General features: G+C 42.9%; 2 protein-coding genes across 4 annotated transcripts in view; one reads left to right on the top strand and one right to left on the bottom strand.

The window, feature by feature from the left end:
* Nucleotides 1-1227: 1227 nt before the first annotated feature.
* Nucleotides 1228-8356, top strand: GMNN (geminin DNA replication inhibitor). 3 transcript variants are annotated; one of them, XM_066328083.1, is made up of 8 exons: nt 1228-1251; nt 1787-1851; nt 3523-3621; nt 3932-4061; nt 4745-4827; nt 4906-5016; nt 6176-7299; nt 7343-8356. In XM_066328083.1, the coding sequence occupies exons 2-7, from the start codon at nt 1795-1797 to the stop codon at nt 6377-6379; spliced, it is 684 nt and encodes a 227-aa protein (XP_066184180.1). In that variant the 5' UTR covers nt 1228-1251; nt 1787-1794; the 3' UTR covers nt 6380-7299; nt 7343-8356. The 3 variants fall into 3 exon arrangements, with proteins under 3 accessions (XP_066184180.1, XP_066184166.1, XP_066184172.1); XM_066328069.1 differs by lacking the exon at nt 1228-1251 and adding an exon at nt 1257-1280; XM_066328075.1 differs by lacking the exon at nt 1228-1251 and adding an exon at nt 1492-1535.
* A 3059-nt stretch (nt 8357-11415) lies between these two features.
* The window catches only part of RIPOR2 (RHO family interacting cell polarization regulator 2), a 52261-nt gene continuing 37166 nt past the window's right edge, over nt 11416-26510 (bottom strand). The window contains exons 15-23 of the mRNA XM_066328034.1: nt 24676-24860; nt 22773-22941; nt 21217-21352; nt 20157-20318; nt 19002-19160; nt 17704-17906; nt 16170-16253; nt 14155-14245; nt 11416-13048 (exon numbers count right to left, since the gene is read on the bottom strand). Of these exons, the coding sequence (XP_066184131.1) occupies nt 12948-13048; nt 14155-14245; nt 16170-16253; nt 17704-17906; nt 19002-19160; nt 20157-20318; nt 21217-21352; nt 22773-22941; nt 24676-24860 (1290 nt within the window). The 3' untranslated portion in view covers nt 11416-12947. The remainder of the gene's footprint in view (nt 13049-14154; nt 14246-16169; nt 16254-17703; nt 17907-19001; nt 19161-20156; nt 20319-21216; nt 21353-22772; nt 22942-24675; nt 24861-26510) is intronic.

The raw sequence follows: 26510 nt of genomic DNA, 5'->3' as shown, positions 1-26510 counted from the left end.
CATAAGTAAAAAAAAAAAAAATCTTAATTTCACACATTGAATGACAAACTTTGAACTGACCATCACTCAGGAATAAGATCTCAGTTGTGGCAGGTTTTCCCACAGAAATGCCAGCCCAGTGTTCACTAGTGGCAAATCAAATGCCATACAGTTCACTAAAGAGCAGGAACATGGAACAGCTTTCATGTCAGGGATGGCTAAATAGGCCTGGGAGAGAGAACTGGAGAGCAGTCTGTGTAACAGTAATCAATAATGGCCTAGATGAAGGCAGGTTGTTTGTTGTCCCTTCCAGTACGAGGACTGGGGACATCAAGTGGCAATATCGGAATCAGGTTCAAAGGAAAAAAAAAAAAAATATATATGTTCTTAAGTTCTTCAGACCAAAGGTTATCTGAGCTCTAGAGAGGTACTTGCCAAAGGATATTGTGGACAATGAAAACTTAAATGGGTCAATGAGAGACTGAATAAGTTTATGCAAGAGAGATCAGCTTTATTTCCCTATCCTTGTTTAAAGATTTCCTAATGCACCTTTTTTTATGTTCTGCCTTTCTTGCTTTCATCGGACCATGTCATTCTGTTTAAAACATTCTCGTAAGGGCCTTAGAATTTATTTCCAAACAGGAGACGGACAGAATGGCAGACTAAATAAATACTTGTCTCTGTAATTGTCCTAATTTCTAATAGCTCCAACATATTGCCTGGGAAAAATGTTGATAGCTGCTCTGTAAGACCTTGATTGCAAGGAATGTGTCTTTAACTCGACAAAATGTTTATTCACAAGTCAGCAGAAGATACTATTAGCATAAATAAAAGATAAATGCGCAAATATTTGCAAAAATATAATTGTCAAGTGGTTTCTAACAAATTTAACAGCAGCCTCAGGCATAATTAGGTGTAGTCTATATCGTGTGTAAAGTTAGTGTGGTGTAGCAGTTATTTGGGCTTAACACTGCTAATTTTCTTCCTCTGTTTCGCGGTTTGCACCGCGTTTAGATAGGAGCGTTGAGAATAAGCGGAGACGGAATTAAATCTGATTTGGGACAACTCTTTTATAACTAAAACGAAAAGCCAAAACCAGAAGCAACCGAACCCCGCGAGACAAGGCGCAGCGGCGCGCGCCCCCTCACACCGGCCTGGCGCGCGGCGGGGGGAGCGGCCCGCCATTGGCTCGAGAGGGGCCCCCGGTCACGTGACCGCCAGCGCGCTCCTTATAGCCGCGCGCCGGGCGCGAGAGGGTGGCTCTGTGTGCGAGTGGCGGTGTCCGTGCGGAGCGGCCGCCGGTGAGCGGGACGGGGGCCCGGGAGAGGGGGGCAAGGACGGGGGCCCGGGAGAGGGGCGGCAAGGACGGGAGCGGGCTGCTCTCCCTCTCGGCAGAGCCGCCGGCACCGGCGGGGTGGGGCCGCAAGCTTCCATGGCCGAGTTTGGGTGTTGGCGGGCTCCTGCCTCGCCATTCCCCATTGGCCGCGGCGGCGGCGTGCGGGCGGGAGGGGCCCTGTGAGCTCGCCTGGCGGGAGCGGGCCCGGGGTTTGGTGTGGGTGAGTGTCCGCTTCCCCCCGCCACTTTGGGCTCCCCCTGTCCCTGCGGAAGGCCGCGGGGCGCTCCCTTCCCGCCGGGCCCTGCCTCAGGAGGGGCTCTGGAGCGGCCCGCTGCCCGGCCGTGCATGGCTGCCTACTGCCGGCTGCCAGGAAAGCTGATAATCCGGAACCGTAGTGTTCTTCAGCTAGTGCTTCCCGAACTTCAGGAGTAGACCGATGCCGTATTAATTTTACTGTTTTTTCTACCGCAGTTGATCTCATGAGTTCCAAAATGAAACAGAAACTGACCACAGAGAAGTCCTCAGGATCTTTGCAGGTATAGTCTTTAAAGCCTTGATGCTAGTACCTCTGTCTGACACAAGCCTCTGTGTCCACTGAAGTTAGACTATAAAGGGATCTGTTGCAATGTGCTTCCACCTGGCTTGTGTCCATTTGGCTTGAGTAGCCTCCTGGCAGACAAGTGTGGCTTGGGAACATGCTGTCCTGCTTGGGCCTATGTGCTTATGACTACTCTTTTTCCTGTTGCTCAGCAAGTCTTTTTTGCTTTGACACTGAGCTTGTTGTCTCTCCGTTTAGTTTTTCAGGGTTAGTTTGGTTTGTTTGTCCTGACTGTATGCCTTTGCTTACTGAATCTGTCTGGCTAATGCCTAGGGGTTGTAGAGTAGGTTTTGTAGGCTGTTTATGGGTGGGCACTTATCAAGAGTTATGTCTGTCTTGTGTCAAACATGTTTTAAAAGAAGTATTCAAGCAGGCAGGTCACTTTCTAAAGTGACCTTCATGAATCATAGTTGGAATTGGTGAAAATGCTTAAATAACTTAGGTTTTTAAGCGCTAACTGATTAGGTATAAGCCCTAGTAACTTTTCTTGGTAAATCTTTTAATGTAGGCTCTAATCAGAGTAGTACAAAACTATATATAATGGAGGCTAGTAGCTCTTGTATGATGAGGCGTAGTGACTGGAATGAAAACTTCAGGTGTTAATGAAGATTGCCAGTTGACAGGTGTGATTCATGGCAGTCCTGTCCCATAGTGTCTGTAAGGGTATAAGTTGCTCGGTATGGCTTTTTTGTACTTTCAGTGAGTTAACTTGAGTATTGGCCAGTAATTTCTTGGCAGAGCAGACTTAACTCTAATCCTAGGTGGCCGCAAGCAGTGTCTGACACGACGTGTGACTCTTGTTCCCACAGCAGTTAATGTTTGTCCTTTAGTGGAACAGTAGGATAATTGGTGGCAGCAACTACCGTGGGAAAGGCGAGCTCTTGTCCTATGAAGTGCGGTGTGAATTGGTAGCTTTCTCACGCTGGTGTGGCATTGTATCCTGGCTGTTCTTGCTTGGTTGTCTGCCATTGTTTACTGTCCCATGGTGGCAGTGTAACCAACCCAATCAGAAAGCTTTGATGCGGGAAAGAGGCATTTATGCATGATAGGAAGGGTGACAAACATGCTGGTTAGACAAAACAATGGCCTGTCCCATCGAAGCAAGGAAGCTTTGGATCCATTTTAATGGATAATCAAAGTAACACATCTGTTTAAATGAACACTGCTTGATGGTGTGTTCACAGGTTACAAAAACAGCTATTGCCTGAAGTGATGTGCCTTTACCCCACCTAACCTTGCAACTGCAATCACTTTTGTCCCTGTCCCCAAGAGTCTGAGGCTGCTGCTCTCAAACTCAAGTTGGAGAGTTTGAGCTAAAGTCACTGGCCTTGAAATCAGAATATTTCTGCTCAAATTCTTTTCTGAAAGGTAAATGTTTCCTAAGATGCAGGTATTGATCATAGCTACACGTGATTAAGACCTATCTCTGCTACAAATAATTAGATCCCCTTCCCTTACAAAAGCCTTAATATAAGCTACAGTGTCTTTTTTTTTCTGTCTTGAAAAAATGAATTGTATGTTACCCTAATGGAAGTATGATGGATTCATAATAATTTTCAGTTTGTGAAGAAAAGAGTGGCTACTGTCTGAACCACATTTGTCTTTTCAGAAGTACCTCACAGATGCCACTTGCAGTGCTGCCCCAAGACAGACTCTTAAAATGATTCAGCCTTCAGCAGCAGGTAGCCTGATTGGCAGGTGTAATGAGGTATGAACTGAAAGATAATCTGTAGGTATGGAATTATTTCTAGTCATAGTGAAATGCTTTTGAGCCTTTAACTGAAAACTAATGTATTTGAAAAAAATGCAATGTGCTAACTAGTATGACACAACTGAGGCTTACTATTGGTTCTAGTAATAACCAACATTAAAACCTAGCAATTTCTCAGTTCTTTGGGTATTAAGGAAGATGTCTAAATTAGAGCTATAATGTGAAGAAAGCAGGAATTAAAGAGACTTGCAGGCTTAGAAGCTTGTATTTTTGTGAAGGCTGAGGTGTTGCTCTATGTTTTATACAGAAAAAGTCTTCAGTCAGAAGGAAACTCTGGAATAACAAATTTGCCTCAAAGACTTGTAAAGCTGAGGTGTCTGTGGACAAGGGACAAGAAAATGAGAATGTCATTCAAGCTGAAGATCTCATGGTGAAAGGTATGTGATAATTCCTGAAATGTTTTCTTACACTTTAAATGCTATGCTGCTGTGGGACTAATACTTGAAATGTATTTCCCTTGTCATTTAGATAAGGGCTCTGTGGATTTTTCATAATGTCTAGCAGGAGTTGATGATACTTATCCTCTATATTAAATGAAGTATAGATGTCTAATATTTAAGAATGAGTTCATGAAAACCAGAAGCTGAGGAGCACTGTGTGCACAGCAGTGTTAAGGAGTCTTGTAATCTGTTATTTTGGCTCAGCTATAAGTTTTCCGGTGACTAGTAATTAAGTTGAAATGAAAACCTTGGCTGGCACTGTGTTGTGTGCACAGTTTCTCAGAACTTTTGTGCCCAGTGTGGACAGTGTCCTGGAACTTAACACTTCTGCCTTCCACAAAGCACACATTGAGAGCAGCATTTGCAAATGTGGCCGTCTTGCGGAGCCTGCAGTGCTTGAGGCAGCTGCCTGAAGGCACTGTACAGCCATTACTGCAGCCCTAGGATCTGTTTCCTCTAAGCTTGTGTCACTAGTTGTAGTTCCCAACAAGTCTTTGAAAACACTATACAGAGTGAGTTTTTAGTATCACAGCTCACAGAAGACTTGTATACAAGTTGGATATCTTAAGGTGCTCTTAAGGAGTCTTACCCCACAGACTTACTGTAGCCTCTAACTTCAGGAAGTCCTTCATCTCAGTATTGGAAAGAAGTGGCTGAAGAAAGGAGGAAGGCTCTGTATGAAGTGCTTCAAGAAAATGAAAAGGTAGCTATGCAAAGATACCTAACTGCTTCATCACTGGCTATTGTCTTCCTTTTCTAATATTTTGTTATTTGATCTCAGTTGCACAAAGAAATCGAGCAGAAGGATAGTGAAATTGCTCGCCTGAAAGAAGAGAATGAAGAGCTCATGTCCCTTGCTGAGCACGTGCACTATATGACCAATGTGATTGAGGTATTTAAAACAATTTTCAGTTCATGTTGTGGAACAAAAAAGTGAGAAACCAGCCGAGGTATTTATAACAAGTCATGACTTGTTACATGTGCTGACATGACTCTTCATTTTAAATTGCTCTCTGACCTGTTTGCTGCAGGATTATTGCTGTAATTCTAGAGTCATAAAGGTCCTTTAAGGGGATGAATTTTTCCCGTCTTAGAACCTACAGGAGTACTGAGAGTACTAAGATGGATGATTTGTGAAGGAGGGATTCAACCTACTCTCTTAACAGAACAAGATTTGCATGTTGGCGATTGTGATAAGAGAAAGTTGATTTTTCCCTTTATTGGCATGACTTAAGTTCATGTGCTTAATAGGTTGGTACTGGCTGTGTCCAGTTTGAGAACCTAAACTTGGAACAGAGTTCCAAAGTAGAGTGGTGAGAGGGACCATTATGGACTTTAAAGTAAAGACAGTGCCATTTTCATGGCCCAAAAAGGGATATACATAAAGTCTCTAGGGTTCATAAACTTGTAAATTTCCCAACAGCTCCCTCTGCGAATTCCTTGTGGGCTCCCTTGTAGTTGTGTCACTTATTCCATGGCTCCTCTAGCAGGAGTGTATTGTTTGTAAGAGCCTCTGAAGCTGCAATAAGTACAATAAGATAGCTGTGGAACCTTAATGTTCTGGCTTTCAGGTGTGTTTTCCAGGGATTAAGCTGGCATATGAATCTGGATGCCTGGCAAATCTAGGTTGATCAAGTGCTAGAGACTGCTGGGTGTTAAAGTTCATCTAGACTTAATGTAGCTTCATTATCTGTAACTAAAAATGGAGTAAATTGGTTGCACAGTAATTTTTCTAAAGTAAAACCTATATGGTACTAGAGTAAATACTTGGGAACCAGTTTCCCATGTTTTAGATTGCCTGAGATAAACAGTTCTTCCTACTGAAGACCAAGAGAAACTTAACAGTCAACAAAGCAGTTGTGGTGTGCAAGTTAAGAGGTAGTAATTTGAGTTGAACTTGTATCTTAAGATTTTGTAACTGAGGAATGTTTTGATTATGTCAACCTCCAAATGAAGATGGTTTGCTTAATTTAATATGCAGATTCTTATTTCCTTATTTCATAGTTATTAAGTAGAGAAAATACTAAATTCACTGTCTTGTTTCTTTATAGAGGCTAACTGGGCAAGCACCTGACAGTCTTGAGACACTGGAGAGTCTGGCTCTAGAGGAATCCAGACAGGAAAATGAAGAGCATACCTGTGGAGATGAGGCAGACAGCCCTTCTGAAGAAAAGCCATCCCAAGTATTGTCTGGCTTAAGAGAGACTGGATCAGATTTTCCTTCAAAGGAAGCAAGCCATTTGCAACTGGAATGACAACCTTTAAATAGGCTTATGAATGTGGCTTTTAATTGCAGACTTCCTCTTGAAAGGATATACTAAACCTCAGGTATAGAAACTCTTGTGGGAACATTACAGACGTTGGTATTTTTAACTGGAATTATGTAGCAGTGGGAGGAGTATCTGAATACTGCATGGAAAATTTACTACAGGCTGCATGTAGTTGCTTGTGTGACACACAAATACTGTGTATTTCAACTGTTGTGTAAATACCTTTATCAGTTGGTCTGACATGATACATGAAAATTGATAAATAAATTTTTTTGCATTACCAAAACAGCCTCCTAATTTACAGGGGAATGGCTAATCCCAGGTTTAAATCAATTATGACTACTGTAGATGGAAGCTTTCAAGTTTTTTTTTTTTTAATGCCTAGGCAGTTTTTAAGTCTTTTTAGATTTGCAGACTTCTGGAGAGCAAAGTTGCTTTTCTGGTGAGTAGAGAGGGGTAAAAGCAAAAAATTTGTGTGCTGTTTCAGAAAATCAAGACTGGGTAATAAGCGTCAAAACCCAATGATCAGATTTAGGATTTTTTTTTTAATTAATTTTCTTTGCCTTCTAAGGAAAGATTTTACAAGCTGTGTAATGAGAGCTTAAGTAGGAAATACTAGACAATTTCTTTTAGTAATAACTTGCATTGGCTTATGAAGAGAAGGTGCTGTGTTCTTGGTCCTAGTAGCAGCTGTTCTGAAAACTAGATGGAGACAAAGCAGCTGTTCTGAAAGGAAAAGTACTGCTCTGATATTTACCAAAAGATGAGACACCCTTTTACCAAGGTACTTGGTTTCTGAGAGGTTTACAGGAATAGGAAGCGATCCTTAAAACCTTGAGCACCTTTTTTGGCAACTGCAGGGGGGTGTGATAGAGCAGGAGAATAAGTTGGACACAGATTTTTTGGTACTGAGTGGGAGCAGTTGTTCTGTAACAAGGTTTTCCTCAGGAGAGGCTTTAACAATGGTGGCTGTTACCAAATCTTGGGTGGGGCTTAAAGCTGAGTGGCTTTCAGGAGGCAGAAGTGAATAGAAGGATCCTGGTTCATGGGTCTCTGGCACCGCCGAAGATGGTTGCTTCAGGATATGTGTGAATGACTCTGGAGCTATCAGATTGGCCCCTTTATATTCCTTCTGTTTAACTTCCTGTGGCTGTTGGTATGTTAACAGATGTTTCACAACTGATTTCAGTTGTGCCATCCAGGCAGTGTCAGAAACCATTGCAGAAGGTAATACTCCTGGCTGCTATTTTACCTCAAACATGTAACTAGAAAATGAGGCATGGCTATTTCTTGTGACCTTTGTAAACCTCAGATTGCATCTTCCAGTGTGTACTCCAGACGGTGCTTTGATGTATTCCTTTCTGTCACAGTGCTGAAAAGGTGATAAAGGTGTGTCCTTTATCTTGTACTGAAGCTGTCATGAAGAAAAAAAAACAAAATTGGGTGCTGGGCTAATGGTTTGTAAAACAATCTTGGTTTTCTGTTAAGAAATGGAGATAAGCTCGTCAAGTGAATTAGAACCTCTCCTATCTCAGATTCTAAGCAACTTTCATAACAAAGTAGTTCAACATTAGTAAATAAGGAAACGTAAGTTTCATTTTGTTAAAATTGGTTTTTTGCAGTTCAATTTAAGTTATTCATTATTAGCTCTAATTTTTTTAGAGGTGGCTTTATTTTTAATCTTTAGGCATATTGCATTTGCAGAGGCAGCAGAAGGGACTGTGGTATAACTAGCAGACCAAAATGAGACAGCAAATGCAACTTTCCCACTATTTTACTTCCTGCTCTGTGAACTGCTGTGGTGGAGGTGCTGTTGTTGAAACAGAACTGCCAGAAAGAGACAAAACCAGAATTTGTGTGCAGTGTCTGTGTTTCTTTAGGTTGATCAAGAAGAATGCTTATTAGGTTTAAATCTTATGCTTTTTCTGGGTTGGTTTTATTTAAATAAAAGATGTGACAGTCCCTTGGTATACTGGCTCCTTCTGTTGAAATAAGCTATGAACAAATAAATCATAGAAGTTCTGCAAGTAGGCTGATGGATGTATAGCAGCATTTGGCCCACCTGTAATAGAGTAAATTTTTACATCAAAGAGGCATGTACTACTCAGTAATACATACTAATGTTTTAAAGACCACTATGCAATTTGTTAGCAGAGAGGATAGTTTGCTGTATAAACTGAAAAAAAACAGATGCAGGAGGATGCCAGGTGTGAGAGCCAAACTGTGCCATAGTAATAAAACCTATATACATGCTTTGTCACAGATGCATTGAACCTTGATCAAACACTGACTGTGCTTATTGTATCAGACATTAATGTATAGAAATGCTGTCAGCAGTTTTATGCTGCTGCAATAATTGCTGTTTAAAAATATTCTAAAAGGATTGTGTTTGTTTATTGTTCTGAAAATTGCTGTGTTTTTTTTAATGTGCATGCAGGAACACTGCTACATATTAAGTCAAGAAACTTTGTATTTACGTGCTAAGGGCTTGTCAAAGGTGTAGATATACAGATTTTTGTGATTAGTTCTCTTACAAGCATCTGACATTTCAAGTGTATAAGGAAACTCATTTATCACTGGAACATAGCTATGTAGCAGCTGAAAATCAACATCACTAAAGACAACCTTTATATCCAGTTGAATTAGAGAACATTCTATGTAGCACAATAAAATTACCAGTTCTGGAACCTAAGTACAGAATGTGATTCTTTCCAAGAAGTCAAATGCATTTGTGCTAGCAGCATGTTGATTCCTTTTCACTGCAGAGGGTACAGACACAATCTCGTCTTTCACTGAGGCAGGCCAGGCTGTGTGGAAGTGGGATGTATCTGCAGTGTCCTAGCACTTCTCCCATAAAATGTGCTTGTCTGAACAGGGCTGAGTTTCAGCCATGCAACAGTGAAGACGGGAGGTGGGTCACTTGCAGGTGTCAGATGCTTCAAGAACAAGCAGCTGTGCAGGGACAAGCCAGCCATGGGGTAGGTGGATTGTGTGAGGAAGAACTCATAACTAGTTAACACTAAAAATTGTTATTTTTGCTAAACACCCATTGTACTTAAGACAATGTGTGGAGAAATTAATTTGGCCATAATAGCTACTTGTTAGGGCAGCTGAAACTCACTTGGGTTTTGGCATTGGATTGCTTCCATCAGGGCCGGCAGCATTGTCCAATGTTGCAGCTTATAGTGTGGGCTCTGCGTAAGTCATGAAGTTAGTAATAGGTTATTTTTTCCTAGGAATGTGTTAAAAATGCATTTTCGTTTACTTTTCCTCAAGGGCCATCTCAGGTTGTTTTCAGAAGTGGATTTGAGAATTTAATAAGATGTGCAAACTTTGCCAAGGCTGTGCTTTTTGAGCATTCCAGTGTTCGTAAGACTGAATTGCGTTGCCATCTTTTTTTTTTTTTTTTTTCAGCAGAAAATATTTGTGTTATTCATTACAGGAATAGAGAGATAAATAACGCAAAGCAGTTCAGAAACTGATAATGGTGTTACAAGGAACTTTATTGGCTGCTCTTTGTTGAACTGCTGGCAGCTGCGAGGACACATCTATCCTACCCTCAAGCACTGTAGCCGTTTGAAGCTCGGTGCTGTGGATCCATTCCTCAGGACAATCCCACTGCAAAGCAGGGAGCAGTGCTTAAAATACAGTGTTTGGCAGTTGTACTGACTCCCAGTTTTGAAGCCTACGTTAATCTGTGTGTCACAGACTGCATGATAGGGTGAAACTCCAGCGATAACTTTTCTGGAGGTCTGATGGATACAACAGCCTTGCCCAGAAGCAGTGTGAAACTGGGCAGCCTAACATGCTGCTGTAGCTACAGTAGTGTAGGGGTGCTGTAAGTTTCTATTTATGGGGCCAAATGCTGAGGCAGTGGCAGCATAGCAGGGGGAGTAAAAACCTCCCCAGCATAAGAATATAAAGGATACTTTTGCCACCAGATAAACCCCTTTCCCAAGCGCACTTGTAGTGAGCTACCCCTCTCTTCCATCTGCATTGCTGCTGAGCTACGTTGGTATGGGAAATTTTTCCTAACATACTTTCCTGGGGTGGCCCTGACCTTTAAATTTGTCAAAGTCACCTGCTGCAGCCCTAAGAGCATTTGTAATTACTGCCTGCTGCTTCTTTCTTTACTAGTTGGTGAACATGAGCCTTGTGATGCTCACCTCTGTGCATCTGGTTTTTCCTACTCCACTAAAGAGTGCATTAATGTGCCAGGAAAAGGCAGAGTTGTCAGCTCTGCAAGCATAAAAATATACAAACTGAGACAAATAAATGGTTTGGGTGTTTTTATTTGCCTTCAGGTTTTGGGAGCTTTAAGGTCTGTTCACTTTGTCACAGTTGTCATGAATCCTGTTAGAAGATGGTTATTTGTGTGTTTAGTTTTCTAAAACAGTATTAATGCTCCAGGTGAAACTTAGTTCCTGTTGTGGTATCTGAGACTGGCAAGCTTGAACCTGGAATACAGATGTACAGAGACTAAGTGTGATCTAACTGCTCATACTAAAATTCCTGTGCGTTTCCTCAATGACTTTAGTCAGAGCATGACTTGCTCCTTCCTATCTGGCTCTTTTGAACTGAATGCATGACTTTTAATGGTTGTAATGGTGTAGCAGATCAACTTTAAAACCACCCTTTGAGAAGTTTATTAGTCTAAACTACAATGAGATGAGATACACCCTCCATGTGATGCAGTACCTCTCTGTATGTGAGCTGCCCCCTGTCCTCTGCAGCTTTGGCTCCCTGCTCCATAGGCAGCTGTAAGCCTGAATGTTTGAAAAGGGAAAATGAATGGAAGGGATGCCTTCTGTCTGAGGAGAGTCTGTCTTCACAGAAGGGAGGAGTAATCAGTGCAAGTTTGGCAACAATTCTGGAGCCTCTCCGTTTTCTAGTAGTCCCTGTGGGGCCTTTATTGGTAAGTGTCTTGAATGATACACAAAACTGGCTTCCTCTGAACTTCAACTGTGAGCCTGATAGTGAAGAGGTTGCTGATGGAAAGAGTGACTATACATATGGACTGATGTGCTTAGTAATTAAAAAATAATCTTTATTATAACTTAAATGTGATAGGAAATATGGTGAGTACAAATGCCACAAAACTAAAAGAAAAAATAAAAAAAAAAAAGATACAAAAGGACACCTTGAAAGAATTCAACTGATGGGACAGATGTAGTATAAAAACCATAATGTGGCTATTTCACCCTCTGCAAAAAGAGTTTGTATCCCTCAGTAAGCAAGAAAGCATTCTGCACTGTACAAAATGCACTTCTTTAATTAAAGGAAGAATATATATATTTATAAATATACAGATATGTACATTCTTGTAACATTCACAGTAGAAAAAACAAAACAAATGACCCCTGCCTGCCAAAGTCTTTGGCTCACAAGGTTTCTTTTTGATGTGAACTGTTTGCAATATTTTCTATGTTGTCTATGCAAATTTGGGTACTTCAATTGACATCTAAATAGCATTTCATGCATAATGAACACAGTACAGGAACACTCTTCTGTTAAACTCTATTCACCTCCTCTGTTAACATAAGGCTTGTAATCAACAGTTTGTCTTTCAACCTTGCAGTGCAGGGAGGGGAGGTGCATTCACTTCCCCCTCTGTTTATTACTGCCTCCGAGGTCCACTTGAGTTTGTTCTGTTCTTTATATTGAAATCATTCTATAGAAACTATGATCCACTAATTAGAATGTATGAAATCCAATCCTGCTTGCAACCTGCAGGACAAAATGGTTTTGGGGACTCGTGCAATTAGCAGTATTCACTCCTCCTTCTCAGAATAAATAAATGCACTTTACCTTTTCATCTAGTTTTCAGAAACCTACATGATTGTTTGAGCCCCCTCACAAATCGCTGGTTTAATGATGGTTTGTTGCTGGAGGGCAAGAGAGGGGAATAAAAGACCAGTGGAGGCATTTAGAATGAGTCACCAAAGTGCTGCTTCCCTCCCAGGGTTTACATCACGCTGTTTCTCCAGGCAAAACTTGTAGAACCTTTCCTGTATTTTATTACCAAGACACAACTGAGAAAGCTGAGCAGCGTTTCCTGCCCCTGGAGTGTTGCTGGGGACACTGCATGGCAGCAGACACTTCATGTGGGATTCAAGGGAGAACTTCTTTGCATGCCTGCTCAGGTGGCCTCCTGCTTGTCCTTGTTAGATACGGGATCACATGTCTCAAGCTTTCACGACAACTTCAAGGAAGTAAATATACTAGGAAAATATATGGAGATGCCAAATTCCAAAAGCCTCACAGAAGTCTGTTGACTTCTGACTTCAATTGTTGCAATTGTATTATTTGTTTAGAACCAGTCAAGAAAGTATTGTTCCTCAGCATCCAACTGTTCCATCATGAGCTGCAATGAGGAGCCAGTAGGAAACCTTAAGCTGGATTTTAGATTTTGCTTTTCTTTAAGAAGTCTGCAAATTGCTACATTTTGGAACATTCTCATAGAATTCTTTAATGTCTTCCTTCTCTTCCCCACACTGAAGTGCAGCTCCATCCTCCTGTAATGCCTGTTAAATATTAGCAGGTTCTTTTCCATCTAAAAAGCTGTGGCAGCTTCAGTTCCACGGCGGTTTCCAACTTTAACAAATTCCCGGGGAAATTTGTCCAGCTGTTCGTATGCCAGCCTCCCATCTTCACCTAAGTGCAAAATGATAAAGCATAATAATGTATTATGTCATTGGCTAAGAACATTTAAAATACTGGATTCTCTGCTGTTAGAAAATACTGACTAGCAAGTAACTTCTACCCCTTCTTAAAATTTATCTTGTTAGAAGCAATTTCAGAAATTATTTGGGAAAGTTAAACATGCTCTGAATGTTCAAATTTTTTTTTTTTCCCTGTGTAACTTCTTGGTTATCTAAAGCCAAACAGAAGCAGATGTGGCTTGGATGATTAGGTGACAGTATCTGCACCCTTTTTGTACTGAATGACCTATTGTGCTTGTCAAGGTCTCGGCTGCTGCTGTGATGTACTTGAGGTAAATGATGTTTATCCACTTCAGCCTTGGAAAATACAAAGTTTATCCACCTCCCTCTTCCTGGCACTTTAAAAAAGTGAGTCCATCCACATTGTTACTTCTATACTGCTGACAAAGAGGAAGCAATATGTTTGCTAAATATAATTGTCTTTCAAGTCCTTTTTCCTTAGCTACTGCCATCTATATGCACTTTCTATATGTAAGAGCCCAATGTGTTGAACTGGCCATTAGGAACCAAAAATGGTCTCTGTATGTTGTCTAGAAAAATGGCAGAAAAATCGGTTTTCACAAGTGTCCCTGGGCTAGTTGTTTTATAACCTGGGCAATAACATGTCCAACAGCAGATTGAATTCCTGCTGAAGTGGTGAATGGAAGAGAGCATATTTGAAGGGTTTGCATAATTGAAATCACACAAGAACACTTCTCCCATGGAGAAGAAATCCATGCCTAGCCAAAACCACAATTTTTATTATGTGCCACTGAAGTACTGGTGCCCAGAAACTGTGCAGATTAATTCTCAATTATTCCTGTTTCTCAACTTCTCCGTTCCTATCCTTCCTTTTAGTGCTTCTCCTTCCATAGTCACACAATTCCAATTTCTCTCTTCTAGGCTCATTTTCAAAATGAATGATTTTTAAGAATTTCTATTTTCTGACTTAAGTCACTCTGTAAAGTTTTGTTTCAATTTACAATCTTGCATTTACATAACTCAGGTGTCTTACATTCTAAAACAAAATTAAATACTGCTCTAAACCAGGCAACTCACCAAGGGAGAGCAGGGTTTCGGATGCCACTTTTCTGATCTCTTCATTGTCAGACTGGCAGAGCGTGACCAGCATTTTAATGCTCTCAGTAGCCTGGAAAGTGCAAAAGGAACTGCATTAGCACCACACAGTACTAGGGGTTTTTCCACAACCTGGCATGGAAATAGTAACCATCCTCTGCACTTGCCCTTCCCACTCCAAGCAAAGGGCTTTGGTGGAGACAGGAGGAATGGGGTTTCCCTGAGGGGAAGAATTTGGAGGAGAAATGTTTTGTGCTGCTGGTGTGGATCCTTTCTAATTTCCCTACCCTGTGCACTACATACATACATCTGGCAGACCAGCTCTCTCTGCCACTTCTGACTGTAGGATAGGTGATGGGCTGTGGACCAAGGCCACAGAATGCCAAGGTAAGTGTACAGCAAGGAAATGAACAGGAGACAAGGGTCAAGCAAATGGATTTCCTATAAAGCCTGTCAAGCCCTTGCTCACCATTATTTGCACACTTCTGCCTTGTCTCTGCTATTTTTGGGAAGAAAGTAAGGAATAATCCTATTCTGGGATACAAAAATGCCAGGTCTTTGGGGAGAGCAGCTGTCATAGTGTCTCTGGCTGTCTATTTAAAACTACAAGAGAGATGAGTCAGAGGAAGGGCAGGTACTGCCCCAGTGTGACACCTGGAAGAGGCACTGGGCCACAGGGTCAGGATTTGTATGAGCCCTGTCAATCCAAGGGGCACAAGGTTTGGTCTACAACCCCCCTCTCTGAATGAGGGCTTTGCTACCAGAGCCATTAAATGTCACCACCTTGTCTTCAGTGTGGTCACCTGTGTGTGACTCAGGGTCAGGCTGCAGAGGGTGCGTGCTGGTGACTACAGCTGAAACACTTGTGAGTGATGGGGCCACAGCAAGACAGAGCTTGCTGAAAAACCCCACAGAGATTCAGTGGGACCTTGTGCAAGTGATGTGGATTAAACTGCCTTTGGGTTACCCCATCCACAGCCACGTATCCATTGGAGCATTTCCATCTCTGAAGTAGTAACTTCCAGCTTCAGCTTTTTCTTTGAAGATCCCAAATGATGATACCTTCCCTCAGCAGCTTTTTTCCCCAGCCATTCTCACTATTCAAGACTCACTGGAGCTACATTGCTCAAGTTAAACTCGTCTAGCTCCAATTCCCACCACTGGTTCCTAGTCTGAGTTTTCCAGAGCAATCAAAAACCCCACTGCACCCTGCATGCAGCAGGGATGTGATGTCCTTCACCATTGCCTCTCAGGGATTCCTACTAGCTTCTAATTTAAGGGAAAGGGTTTTCCATATTTAAACAATACTGGATTATGTATAGGGATGGCATCATAGTTGTGACTGGGATGAAGTTACAGTTTAAAGCTGCCTGCCAGGGGACAGATTAGAAGGAGAAGTAGTCAGTCCAAAGTGCATCTGTCTCATGGAACACATTCTTTGCCCCAGTGTCCTGTACCAGCCAGGCTTGGGGTGGCTGCTGTCTCCCATGGCTCTACACAACCAAAACAGAAGCGCATTTCCCCATCCTGTCATAGGCCAGAATGCAAAGATGGCCCCAGATGCTAGCTGAAGCTGTAGTGCCCAGATGTACCAGTTATTTGTCACAAAACAAGCTGGGATCTCTCTTTTCTGCTACTACAGCCCACATGCATTAGAGCTAATTTTATCCTGGGAAAGCATTTTTTTTATCCTTCTCAGTCAGTACTTCACTGACAGAGATGAACATTTTTTTTTCTCTGTGATGTGGAACTGAGTCTCCTGAAGCCAGTATGAGAGGGAGGAAAAGATATACAAAAGATAAAACTCTGCCAAGGTCACAGAGCCCAGGTGTTTGTTTAGAATGGTTCTAAACCATTCCCTTTATCTGAAAAAGAATGGGGCACACAAAACAAAAACACTACTGCTGCTGTTATTGCAATTTTAATTTTGTTGTTTCTATCAGATGTCCTTTCTGTAAAGCAAAGCCAAGGACCACAGTGTATTCCTTGTCTCTTACCTTGAGGTATCTCAGAGCCAAGCAAGCTGCTTTCTGCAGCTGGAGGTTGGGCTGAGTTAGTGCTTCACAGTAATAAATCAAGGCCTGAAAATAGATAAAGAAGAATAGCAATGAAAATGTCTGTGCCTCCATGGAGAAGGGTGAAGCATGGAGGTATTGCTACTCTGTTAAAGGGAGAGCAATTGCAGCCAGCCCTGCTGACAGTGAGCATGTGGGGTGGTACAGGGTGGGATAATTTCCAGGCCAGATCACTAGTCATAGATCAGCAGTCTCAGGCCAGCTTTTGGTGAGGAAGAGTTCACATTAAAGTGAGATGCACAGTCGGGCACTTTTCACCCTACCATTTCATCACCACCACCACCAAAGAGCTTTGACTGGGCTTTGGAGTCTAAATATCTCAAGAGGTGGCCCTTGAGACAGTCTCCTTAATGTAGGGATAATAATTAATTAGTTGGTATAGACCCCAGGGAGATTAAAATAATGATTACAATGTTAGCATGAGCTGCTGGACCAGCTTGACCCTAGAAATTAATAGCTACTGAGCAGCAAATCTCAGCAGCACTCAGCTGTACAGTGAACTAATGTGCAGCATAAGGCTGTATAATACCCTCACAGAAGCCACTTTGTGGTCCTTCCTGCAGGCAGTGGACCAGGTATCAGCTACACATGCCTGTTCCAGGAGAAGGTTATATCTTCCCTGAGATGCTGCCTCCAGGAAACTGGGGATGGAGAAGGATGGTATGAAATACCAAAGGCAACAAAAAAGGGAGAGGAAATGAAAGGTCAAGCAAAGAGGGTACTGGATTGATAGACAAGAGAAGCAAAGACTGAGCTCCTTTTTCTCTTCCCCTTGTCTTCCTTCTGCCACTCTTCCTCTTCCAGCTGCCTTTTCTTTTGCTCTTTCCTGATAGAGAACAAGAAGGATGGTAGGGAAAGGTCTGCCATGAAAGGGTAGGAACCAATCCCTAATTTCTTCTTACTCCTCCTTCTCCCCTCTATTTAATTTCTGTATTTAACCTGGCCCTATTTGTTGCATTTTGTATCAGAGATAGACTCAAATCTTAGTTCTCACAGCTGAGCTGTGTTTGCCCAAGGCAGTCTGTGCCCTCTGGAAATGGCAAGAAGTCCCAAGATGCCAGAGTCCTTTGGAAAAAAAAAATCTGAGACCCATGTCTCTGCATGTTGGTGATGCTGGGGACTGTTACCTTGAAGCCTTGGACTGAAGCCAAGCCTGAGACAAGGCAGCAGAAATGCTCAAGTGTGGAAGACAGCTGGAGAGCACAGCACTCAGTAAGTACTTGCAGTTTTGGTTAGTACCTGTTCAGTGTAATAACAGGTAGAAGCAGACTGGCATAAAGACAGAAACAGACCTGCACATGTACTGAAAAATTAAGACAGGACATCCCTCTGGAACAGTTTAGATCAAACTTGGATCAGTCATTTTATATGCACAGATATTTGAGACATACAGGTAGAAGAAAGAGGTCATGATAACATGGGTCTTTCATGTGGCAGGTGATATTCTGCCACTTACCTTCTCCCTGAAGTGCCTGTTTTCTGCAGTTGCTGTCAGAAGTGATGCCACAGTCTCACTGACTTCATTTTTATTTTCATTGAGAAGTAAAGCCAAAGCTCTTAAAACTTCCTGCTGTGGTGGAAGGTTATTGGAGTTTATTTTGGACACATTTTGCTGCAGTTTTCCATCTTTCACTGACTGCAGCACCTGAACCACAGACGCTAGAAGTGCAAGAAAAAGATCCGTGTTACTTGCTTTATCCTCTCCGTATTTTGGATTGATCCTTCCTCATAGAAATCCTTGATTTATACTACACACATGGAGGATTTGAAAATACCCCCATCTGAGCAACTGCAGCATGTCTGCTTGGGGAATTGTCTGAGCTTTAAGCTGGGCCAGTTTCTCAGACCTTGTTCAAGTGAGGAGACGAGTAGATGGGCTGTGGGATAGTGCAGCACTTAGGCCTACCCAGAGCTAAAGGTCTACCTGCCAAATCTCTGCTTTCTGCTGGGAGATGTAAATTCTCACTCCAGCAATGGAAACCAAATGTTCTTGCCAGAGTACTGACTTCCAGAGCATCTTTGTGAGAGCTTTTCATGGATAGACTGATGTCTGCCAACAAGAGCTAGGGCTAATATGTTTCAGAAGTGAGCTGAAATGCCATTTTGTTTCCGGGCTTTTGAGCAAAAGCTCCCCTAGTATGCCCAAATAAAAAGGAAAACTAGGCAAAGTTCCTCAAACTCCCTCTCAAACAGAGAAGGGAACTTGGCTTGCCAGGGACTGCAGTCCAGCACACTTTGTGCAGTGTCTGCTTCTCTCTTTTAGCTCATGGTGGCAGAGGCTGCAAAACTCTTGAGGTGCTGTGATTGATCCTTTGGTTCCCTTGAGAATTGCTCAGCACTTCAGAAGGTGTGTCCACAACAGATGGTGAAAGACCAAGACATCATCCAAGCTGTGAGCACAGAAAACTTCCCAGACCTTGGGCTCAGCCTGCCACCATCAGTCATTTCCTGAAAAACAATGCTTTCAAAACTGTTTTTTTTTGTTTTGGTTTGTTTTGGTTTTTTTTTTTTCCATTTGAATATGGAAATAGAAATGACTGAGGGTTTGTCTGCATCAGCTCCTTTCCCTTGACATGTACAACAGTTCAAGTGCATTCACTTAATAGCCAGGACACTTCTTTGTTTCTTTTCTCTCCTCCTTTTGTAAAATCAGCCTCAGGGCTGAACTGCTTTGTGTTGAGCTCAGAAGGACAGGGATGTACTCTCTCAATCAGGGGTGTACTCTCCCTAGCCAGCAGAATTTATATACCCTACCTTCTTTTGCAAGCTGTAGCAAATAGCTTCCAAGGTCATTGACACTGTGGCTGGCAAAGTAGTTGTAATACTGAAAGACAGTGATGGTCTCAGAGGACATGCTGGAGTAGAGAACAGGCTCTGTCCGGTCCAGGATCTGAGACACCAGGATCCTGAAGACTGCAGGCAGCCATGGACAAAGGGACAGGTTAGTGAGAGCAAAAGCTGCAGGCAAAATTACACAGTCCACTTCAAAACCAGAAAGAACCGCATCTGCAAGACGAGGTACTTCCCAGTGTTTGTAAACATTTGGAACATCTAAACATTGGTCTCATTACCAGAGAATATCTTTGTAAGGATGAACCTCTGTCAGTTTACAGATGGCTAGTGCAGCTTCCTGTGCAATCACTACAGCATCATTTCTACCTAAACAATATCCTGACTTGTAAACCCCTCTCCACACGCACTGCCTGTTACATCCCCACAGTGCCACTGAGGCAGGGGAGATGTGCACAGAGGCAGGATTTGGCTTTGCTACTTTTGGTATTCCTGCACTAGTGTGGCATGCAGAAGGCTGGTGTGAGGCACTGTCTGTGAGAGCTGTAGCATGGAGCAGGAAGGAGAACACTGCCATGTGTAGGCACCCACAGTGCAGGTGGCCACACCTGGGCAAATCAGCCTCCATCCCCATTCTGTCCGAGGGAGAGCTGGTCAGAATAGATGGAGTTTGAGGTGTGGCACATCCCACACAAGTTAAGAACCCGTGCTCAGACAAACTCACTTGAATGTGGATTAATTTCATCCCAGTGCACTGTAATGGGGTGTGGGCATTATACAGATACACAAAATTAAGTACAGGGATTTCTGATTCACTGAATCCCTTACAAATCTGTATTTGGGTATCTGTATAGACTTTCCTTCTGGTTAGCTCATAAACCTTGAAACAGTATTTTCTTTTCTGTTAACCTGACTTTTTTTTTTTTTTTTTTTTTTTTTTTTTTTTTTTTTTTTTTTTTTTTATCTGGGGCCAAAACTGTTTCAAGAGTTGTAGTATTAGTTTTCAAATGAGATCTTGGAACTGTGGCCAAACAGATCTTCGAGTGGTTGGAAAACAAAGCTCAGTACACAACTGTTCTCCCTTTTGATGGCTAACATATTTTTTGCAGCAGTTTGTACCTGTTTCTGCAAGTCCTGGACACTCCTCATTCACAGTGGTAGCAAAATTGATATCCAGCTGCTTCATCATCTTGTCTGCAGAGGTGTGATACACTCCTGAAGGGCCAGTACACTTCATCCAGAAAGCCAGCAGTGACAGCTTCTTGTGGAACTCTGGAATTGCTGGGGAAGACAAGATGAATGATGAAACAAAGCCACGCTGGAAGCATCAACTTGGAGAAAAGAAGGTAAGAATGGAGGAAATCTCACCCTGTTTATCCCATGGATAAACAGTTACTGTTTGCTGGGTCTCCCTGAGCCATTACCTTCACAGAGCACGGCCATGTGCTCACCCCAGGTTTGTAACATGTTTTTTGTGTTTCCCATGGTAATGTGAGAAAATCTGCTCCCGATCCAGTTCTTGGCATTGATGTCTCTTCCTTTTAAATGGCACAAAATACTAGGGGAACATCACAAATGGTCTGCACAAGTTTGGTCCCTGTCGTAGCACTGCTTTATAGCTTCGATTTTGGCCTCAATTTTCTGGTACAGTAAATACACCTTGTAGTATTTACCTATTCTGCCAGAGTGTACATGAGGGTTGACAAACTGTGTTTGTCCAATTCTTTCAAGTATTAAAATAGATGCAAAAAGAAAAATAACTAAGAAGTTCTCCATAGAGATGACTAAAAATGAAAATGTTCAAGAACTTGTATTATGCCTCTGATACTGTAATATAAATCCTGCCTTTCCTCAGGAAAGAAAGGTGGAAGAATAATTTTGGTCTTCAGAGGTGGAAGTTTCCCCACCCCATAATACCAATGACATCTGTCCATCTTCTGCTAGATTAGCTGCCCTTTCTCTTCTCACTTGCAAAAATTCTGTATACCAGGGTGAGGACAGATGTAGGTGACACCTGCCTGGCTGTATTGACTGCTGCACCTCCTGGTGACCCTGAGCCAGCCCTTACTACAGTGGCATCTCCTGCCCTGCTGGTGAGCTCTGCACAGTGATTACTTCAGCAGACACACATGCCCAGGCAAATCCTTGTCAGAAGGAAAGCCCCTGAGCTGTTTCTTACCATCAGTAAGAGAGGTGATGTTTCCCAAGTTCTCAGTGCTGATCTCTGCAATATTCTCCATCACGAGGATCTGCCTGGACAGCTTATCCAGGAGGTCTCTTGTCACAAATGGTGTCTTACTGGAGAACACAATTTGCTGGTGAAGAGAGATGAGAAGATACAAAAAGGAGTTACTGAACAAAAAAGAAACCTGGCCTCAGAAAAACAAACCCAAGATAACTCTGAAACATCTGAAATGCAATGACAAATTCATTGCCTGGAACCACAGGATCTCCTTCACTTAAAAAAATTTTTGTCTTTGGGATACTTTTTGGTCCTAGCTGATATGCACCATTGGTTGTACCTTCAATATCTACATCCAGATCCAGACACCTGAGTATCCAAGTATCCATCTGCGTAAGTAATTTCTGATTTACACACTCCACAAAACTAAAGAAACTCATCAGCACAAGACTTAAAGCCAGGCAAGAGTATCAGTCTGACTTTCACACAACATAGGCTGCAGACTTTCAGGACAACCCTGCATAGAAGAAGACTCTTCTTTCAGGTTCTTCACAGGTTGCTCTTTCTCCATTCCACTTCAGCTTTGATCAATTACTTAGGTGCCTTTATTAATTTTGTTAATTAATTTATCCTTGCTAATACTCCCTACTGCTATCTGCATCTTCTTCAGCAGTCTATGGAAATAATGTTCATATCAAACCTGTACCATGTGTGAACATGGTTCAGACTCACCTTGTTCTGCTGCAAATTTACTGTGTACTCTTGTACTGAAACCAAAAAAAAACCCTTTTCTCATGGTTGTGAGTCAGCAGAGTTTCCAGCTCAGCACTAAGGGTGCTGGAATCATGCTCTATTACTTCAGTAAGCCTTTGGGAAAATAAAGCTAATTATATCTAAGATGGAAGAGTAAAATAATTGTGCAGCATGTTTTGATTTGTCAAGAAAACCCTGATGACCTCACTTACTGGATGTTTAAATTTGCGTTTGCTGTGCATAGACTCTGAAAAAAACCACAGAAAAAACTCTCTAGTTGTGAGCATGAAGTGACAGTTTCGATGTCTCAGGGGGCTGTCTCATGCTGCCTTCACTGTGCCTTTTGCAGACAAAATCTCTCTGCCTCACGTGCAAAAATTCATCTCTGCTCTTGAACGCTGCAGGCTCATCTGGGGCTCAGCTAAACAGTGGGGGCAGGATTCCTGTTTTACCTCTGAAGACATGGGCTGCTGTAACTGGGAACTGACTCCACTGAGGACCTCCCAGCAAAGCCAGCAGGAGTTTGTAACCCAGAGCAGGGGATGCCCCTGTCCCTCAGCCCTCCTGGGCAGCTCGTGCCAAGGGCCCCCCAGTTCTCATATCAAGTCTGCTCCACAACGGGCCAGGATAGAAACAATGGAGGCCCTTCTGGGTGAGGGTGTCACCATCCCAGCCCGGCATGGTGTCTGTCTGTCCCAGCCCTGAGCTCCCACTGCCTCGTAGGAGCAGCGCTGCTTGTACCCCTGCTGCAGGCAGGAATGATTTTAAAATGAATGCCCCAAATGAGGCAGGCCTGGTACCTGAATGAGCTGGGTGCAATACTGCAAGTGCTTAACTATGGTTATATCGAGGCTGTCGTTGCCTGTGGTGAGGGGCAGAGGGCTGCCAGCCACACTGGTGCCCACACCCGTGTCCTCGGTGAGAGCTTCGCTCAGGTGGCCTCTGGCTTCGGGGTGCTCCGTCCTGTAACTGGGGAGGGAGGAGCAGGTCAGTGCAGGGCCGGCAGCTGCCACAGCAGACACACACACCCACACCCACACACCACCACACGAGCAAAGAGCACGGCAGAAGAGCTGAAAGCATACACAAACCTGGTGATGAGCACATCACATCACAAAGGAGCAGGGCTGCCCTGGCTGTGTACAGAAGGGACACAGAAGGGACACATCGAGGGGACAGACCTGTGCCCTGGCTGGCTTGCCTTGAGTGATGTGATGCCCTCAACAGCAGGAGGCTTAGTTAACCCGTGGCTACTGTCCCTTGGTGGTGACAGCTTTCTCCCATTTGTGATGAATCACCTGCCCAGTCACTCTGGATTAAGCACCATGACAATTTGTACCTTCCCAAGCGGTGAGTTGCTAAGAACAGCTCTGTGCTTTCAGAGTCCTCCTGCTAGCAAATTTAAGGCTCATTGCAGAAGGAAAAGAAAACCACTGCTGAAGCAAGGGACACGATGTTTTCATATGCAGTTTTAGACACAATGCGTACAGCTTACTTTTCCAATTGTTTCTGCAAAAGTGTAGAGCTAGTCTTACTGTGTTTTAAATCATTATTTCTAATATTGTCTTGCTGTACAAATCATCCTCCCTGTGTTTAAATGCAAAGCCTGAGGTCAGTCCCCAGATGGCAAGTGTGTTTGGCTGCAAGTTCAGAAGTTTCAACACTTGCAATCTTTACACTGAGTCACACACTTACACATCTAAAAATGGAAGTGGGAATCTGCACTGTCTGGGAATGAGCCAAAGGGGGAAAAAAAGAAATTTTAATTTCTATTTTAACTGGTTGAAGCTAGATCCTTAAATCGGCACAGACTGGACTGAGGTCACAGTGACAGTTTAGCAAGCAACACAATTTCCCAAATCTTTTTTCCCACCAAGTCTTATTCTGGAATGAGGACATGAGGTGATGGCAACTTCATGGTGGCTGCTTGTTGCACTCAAATTGCTTTAAGCAAGCTGTGAGTAGTACAGCTCCCTGGTTGGAAAGTGCAGGCAGGGATGGAACCGTGTCCCTTTCTTTTTTATCCAGCTCTAGTGCCGCCTACGTGCCTACTGGGCATCGTGTCAGCTCAAAGGATGCAAACATGCTTTTAAGATCTAATGATTGAAGCACAGCATCTTAAAGTCACACAACAATGGCAGGCCACGGCACACCACCACAGCTTTTTTTTTTTTTTTCTCAGAAAGACCAAAAGTGGTGAAAGAAGGGCAGGTAACACGCAGGGCCATGAACAGAGTACCAGTCATCACTCTTACATTCCAAAGGCAACCTACATCATGCTGCTTAAATCTGGCCCTGTGTTATTGTTACTGACAAGCTTAATCCACTGCAAAGACTCATTCGGCTAGAGAGAAAAGACAAAGGGAGGGGGGAAAAACCACAGAGGAGTTAGTAATTATATCCAAGGAAAGCCAGGTCCAAACCTATGTCAAGGAAGAGGCTCTGCCAGTATTGATGTCAGCTTAATTTAATTTACCCTTCTCCTTTGGAGGACAGATTGCATGTATTTGAACAGGGGGGAAAAAATGGTCCTGGAAACTAAAGATTTTGTATGCAGCAGCCACGGGAGCCCTCTGACCCTAAAACTCATCAAGGATTAGTCAGTCTTCCTTGAATAAATTGTGCACCAGGATCCCCTGTTAGTGACAAAGAGCCAGGGCGTCAGTTTGGCGTAAGCACAGCTGGCAGGTTCTACAAACTTACCTATTCTTCTCAATCTCAGTATCTGAAAATACCGAGTCTGCACCTCCTCCACCATTACAAACCTCCACACCACCACCATCCTCCTCATCAAAGTCAGAGGTGTTCAGGAAATCAAAGCTTTCTAAAGCACTTTCAACTGTTAGACTTAAACTGGAGGACCTGCTTCGGCTTACTGCTGGCTTGCACTGCAAAGGCAGAATGAACCAATGAAAACCCCAGATATTAGCTACTACAAGAAAGATAAGGAAAAAAAAAAGATAAAGCTTAAAACTTCCAATTCTTCATTTTATTTTTAAAACTTCATTTTATTGGGTGTTTCATTTCAAGCCTTCATATTCATAGCATATACAATCAAAGCCTGGGAACTGGGAAAAGCCTTTCATTCCTCCTCCCCTCCTCATGCTACCCACTCTCTTCCCCAAAGGAAAACCCTCAAAGGCAAAATTCAATGTGTTTTATAGAAATGAGAAGTACTTCTTGAATTCAAGTTTCACAGCTCTTGGCATTATTCAAAAGGAATGATGGGAATTAATGCAATGGAAGTTGAAAGTGGAAGGCACATTCCTTAATTGCTGTTCTAGCTACAGAAGCAAATTCATACATATCCAGTGGCACTACCTGATTTATTCCAGACGTAACTCTAACAGACCTTAGCCAGGAATGAATTTGGTCCCATAGCCACACTTTTATTAATAGGATGAGAGGAGTTTTGTGGCCTTCGAAGCCAAACGGATTATCAAGGAAAAGCCAATAAGGCATCAGACTCCTAGGTGACAGAGAAAGGCAGTATCGTAACTCAGAACACAACACTGCTAGAGAGGGGGGAAACTATCCCACCTCACTGCAGGGAAGAAACTCAAAGGAAACTTTGCTGTTGCTGTAGGAAGTATGGAAGACCCTGACCCCATGCAGCAATTCATCCACATGCGGCCACAGAATTGCTTCCAGGGTCACCCTGAAGAATCAGATGTAACTTGAAGGATCATCTCCACTGGTTGGTGCAATGACTTCATCTTTCACACTGTGTGATTATTTGTTCAGAAACAGATGTGAGCCATTACACAAGCCACATCCTCCAGTCCCAAGCGGGAGCCATGACTTTGTCTCAGCTCACAAAAAAATGCATTGGCCTCCAAGGAGTTCAGATTCAACACCAGCTGCTCTAGAGCTGAAGGGAGTTGGAGTTCTATTTGCAATTCATTTGCACACAATACTAATAGTCATACATTTGCACTTAGGATGTTAGAGTCCTTAAACTGACTGTACAGTCATTAGCTGATCAAACACACTTTCCAACACATCTGTGACAAGGATGAGTGCTGTATCCTGCCTCTTGTGGGGTACCAATGATTTCAGCTTCCATTTCCTTCAGGGCTTGGCAGTGCAGCTTCTTCCTTCAAGCAGATACAAACAGCAACATGTGGGCCATATTCTCTGCTCATCTAATATGGCCAAGAGAGGTTTCTTCAGCTACAGCTGGATTCCAGCTCAACCCTTCTGCATGAGGAGCCCATGCAGCCCCTTTCTGAATGGCTGCTGGTGATGCTGAGTGTCACCTGATGCTGAGAGCTGATCAACAGGTGACATCCAGACATCAACAGCTCTGGAAGTGGCATCCATCTCAAGTGTGCAGGAATCCTGTCTGCACACTTCCATCCTCTCTGCCCCCAGCCCATGTCTCTGTTTGTAACTTCTGATCAAAACAGCCTATATAAACAGTCTCCATTGTCCCTCTGCCCGTTGGATAGTTAGCCTCTTTGTACCAAGTTAGAAAATAATAGCAATGGTACCTCTGCCTGCTCAAACCTTTCTAGGAATAAATAATGCAAGGAACA

The sequence above is a fragment of the Sylvia atricapilla genome, chromosome 1, assembly GCF_009819655.1.
Source record: "Sylvia atricapilla isolate bSylAtr1 chromosome 1, bSylAtr1.pri, whole genome shotgun sequence".
Taxonomy (NCBI): domain Eukaryota; kingdom Metazoa; phylum Chordata; class Aves; order Passeriformes; family Sylviidae; genus Sylvia; species Sylvia atricapilla.
This window is presented reverse-complemented; position numbering and strand designations above follow the sequence as displayed.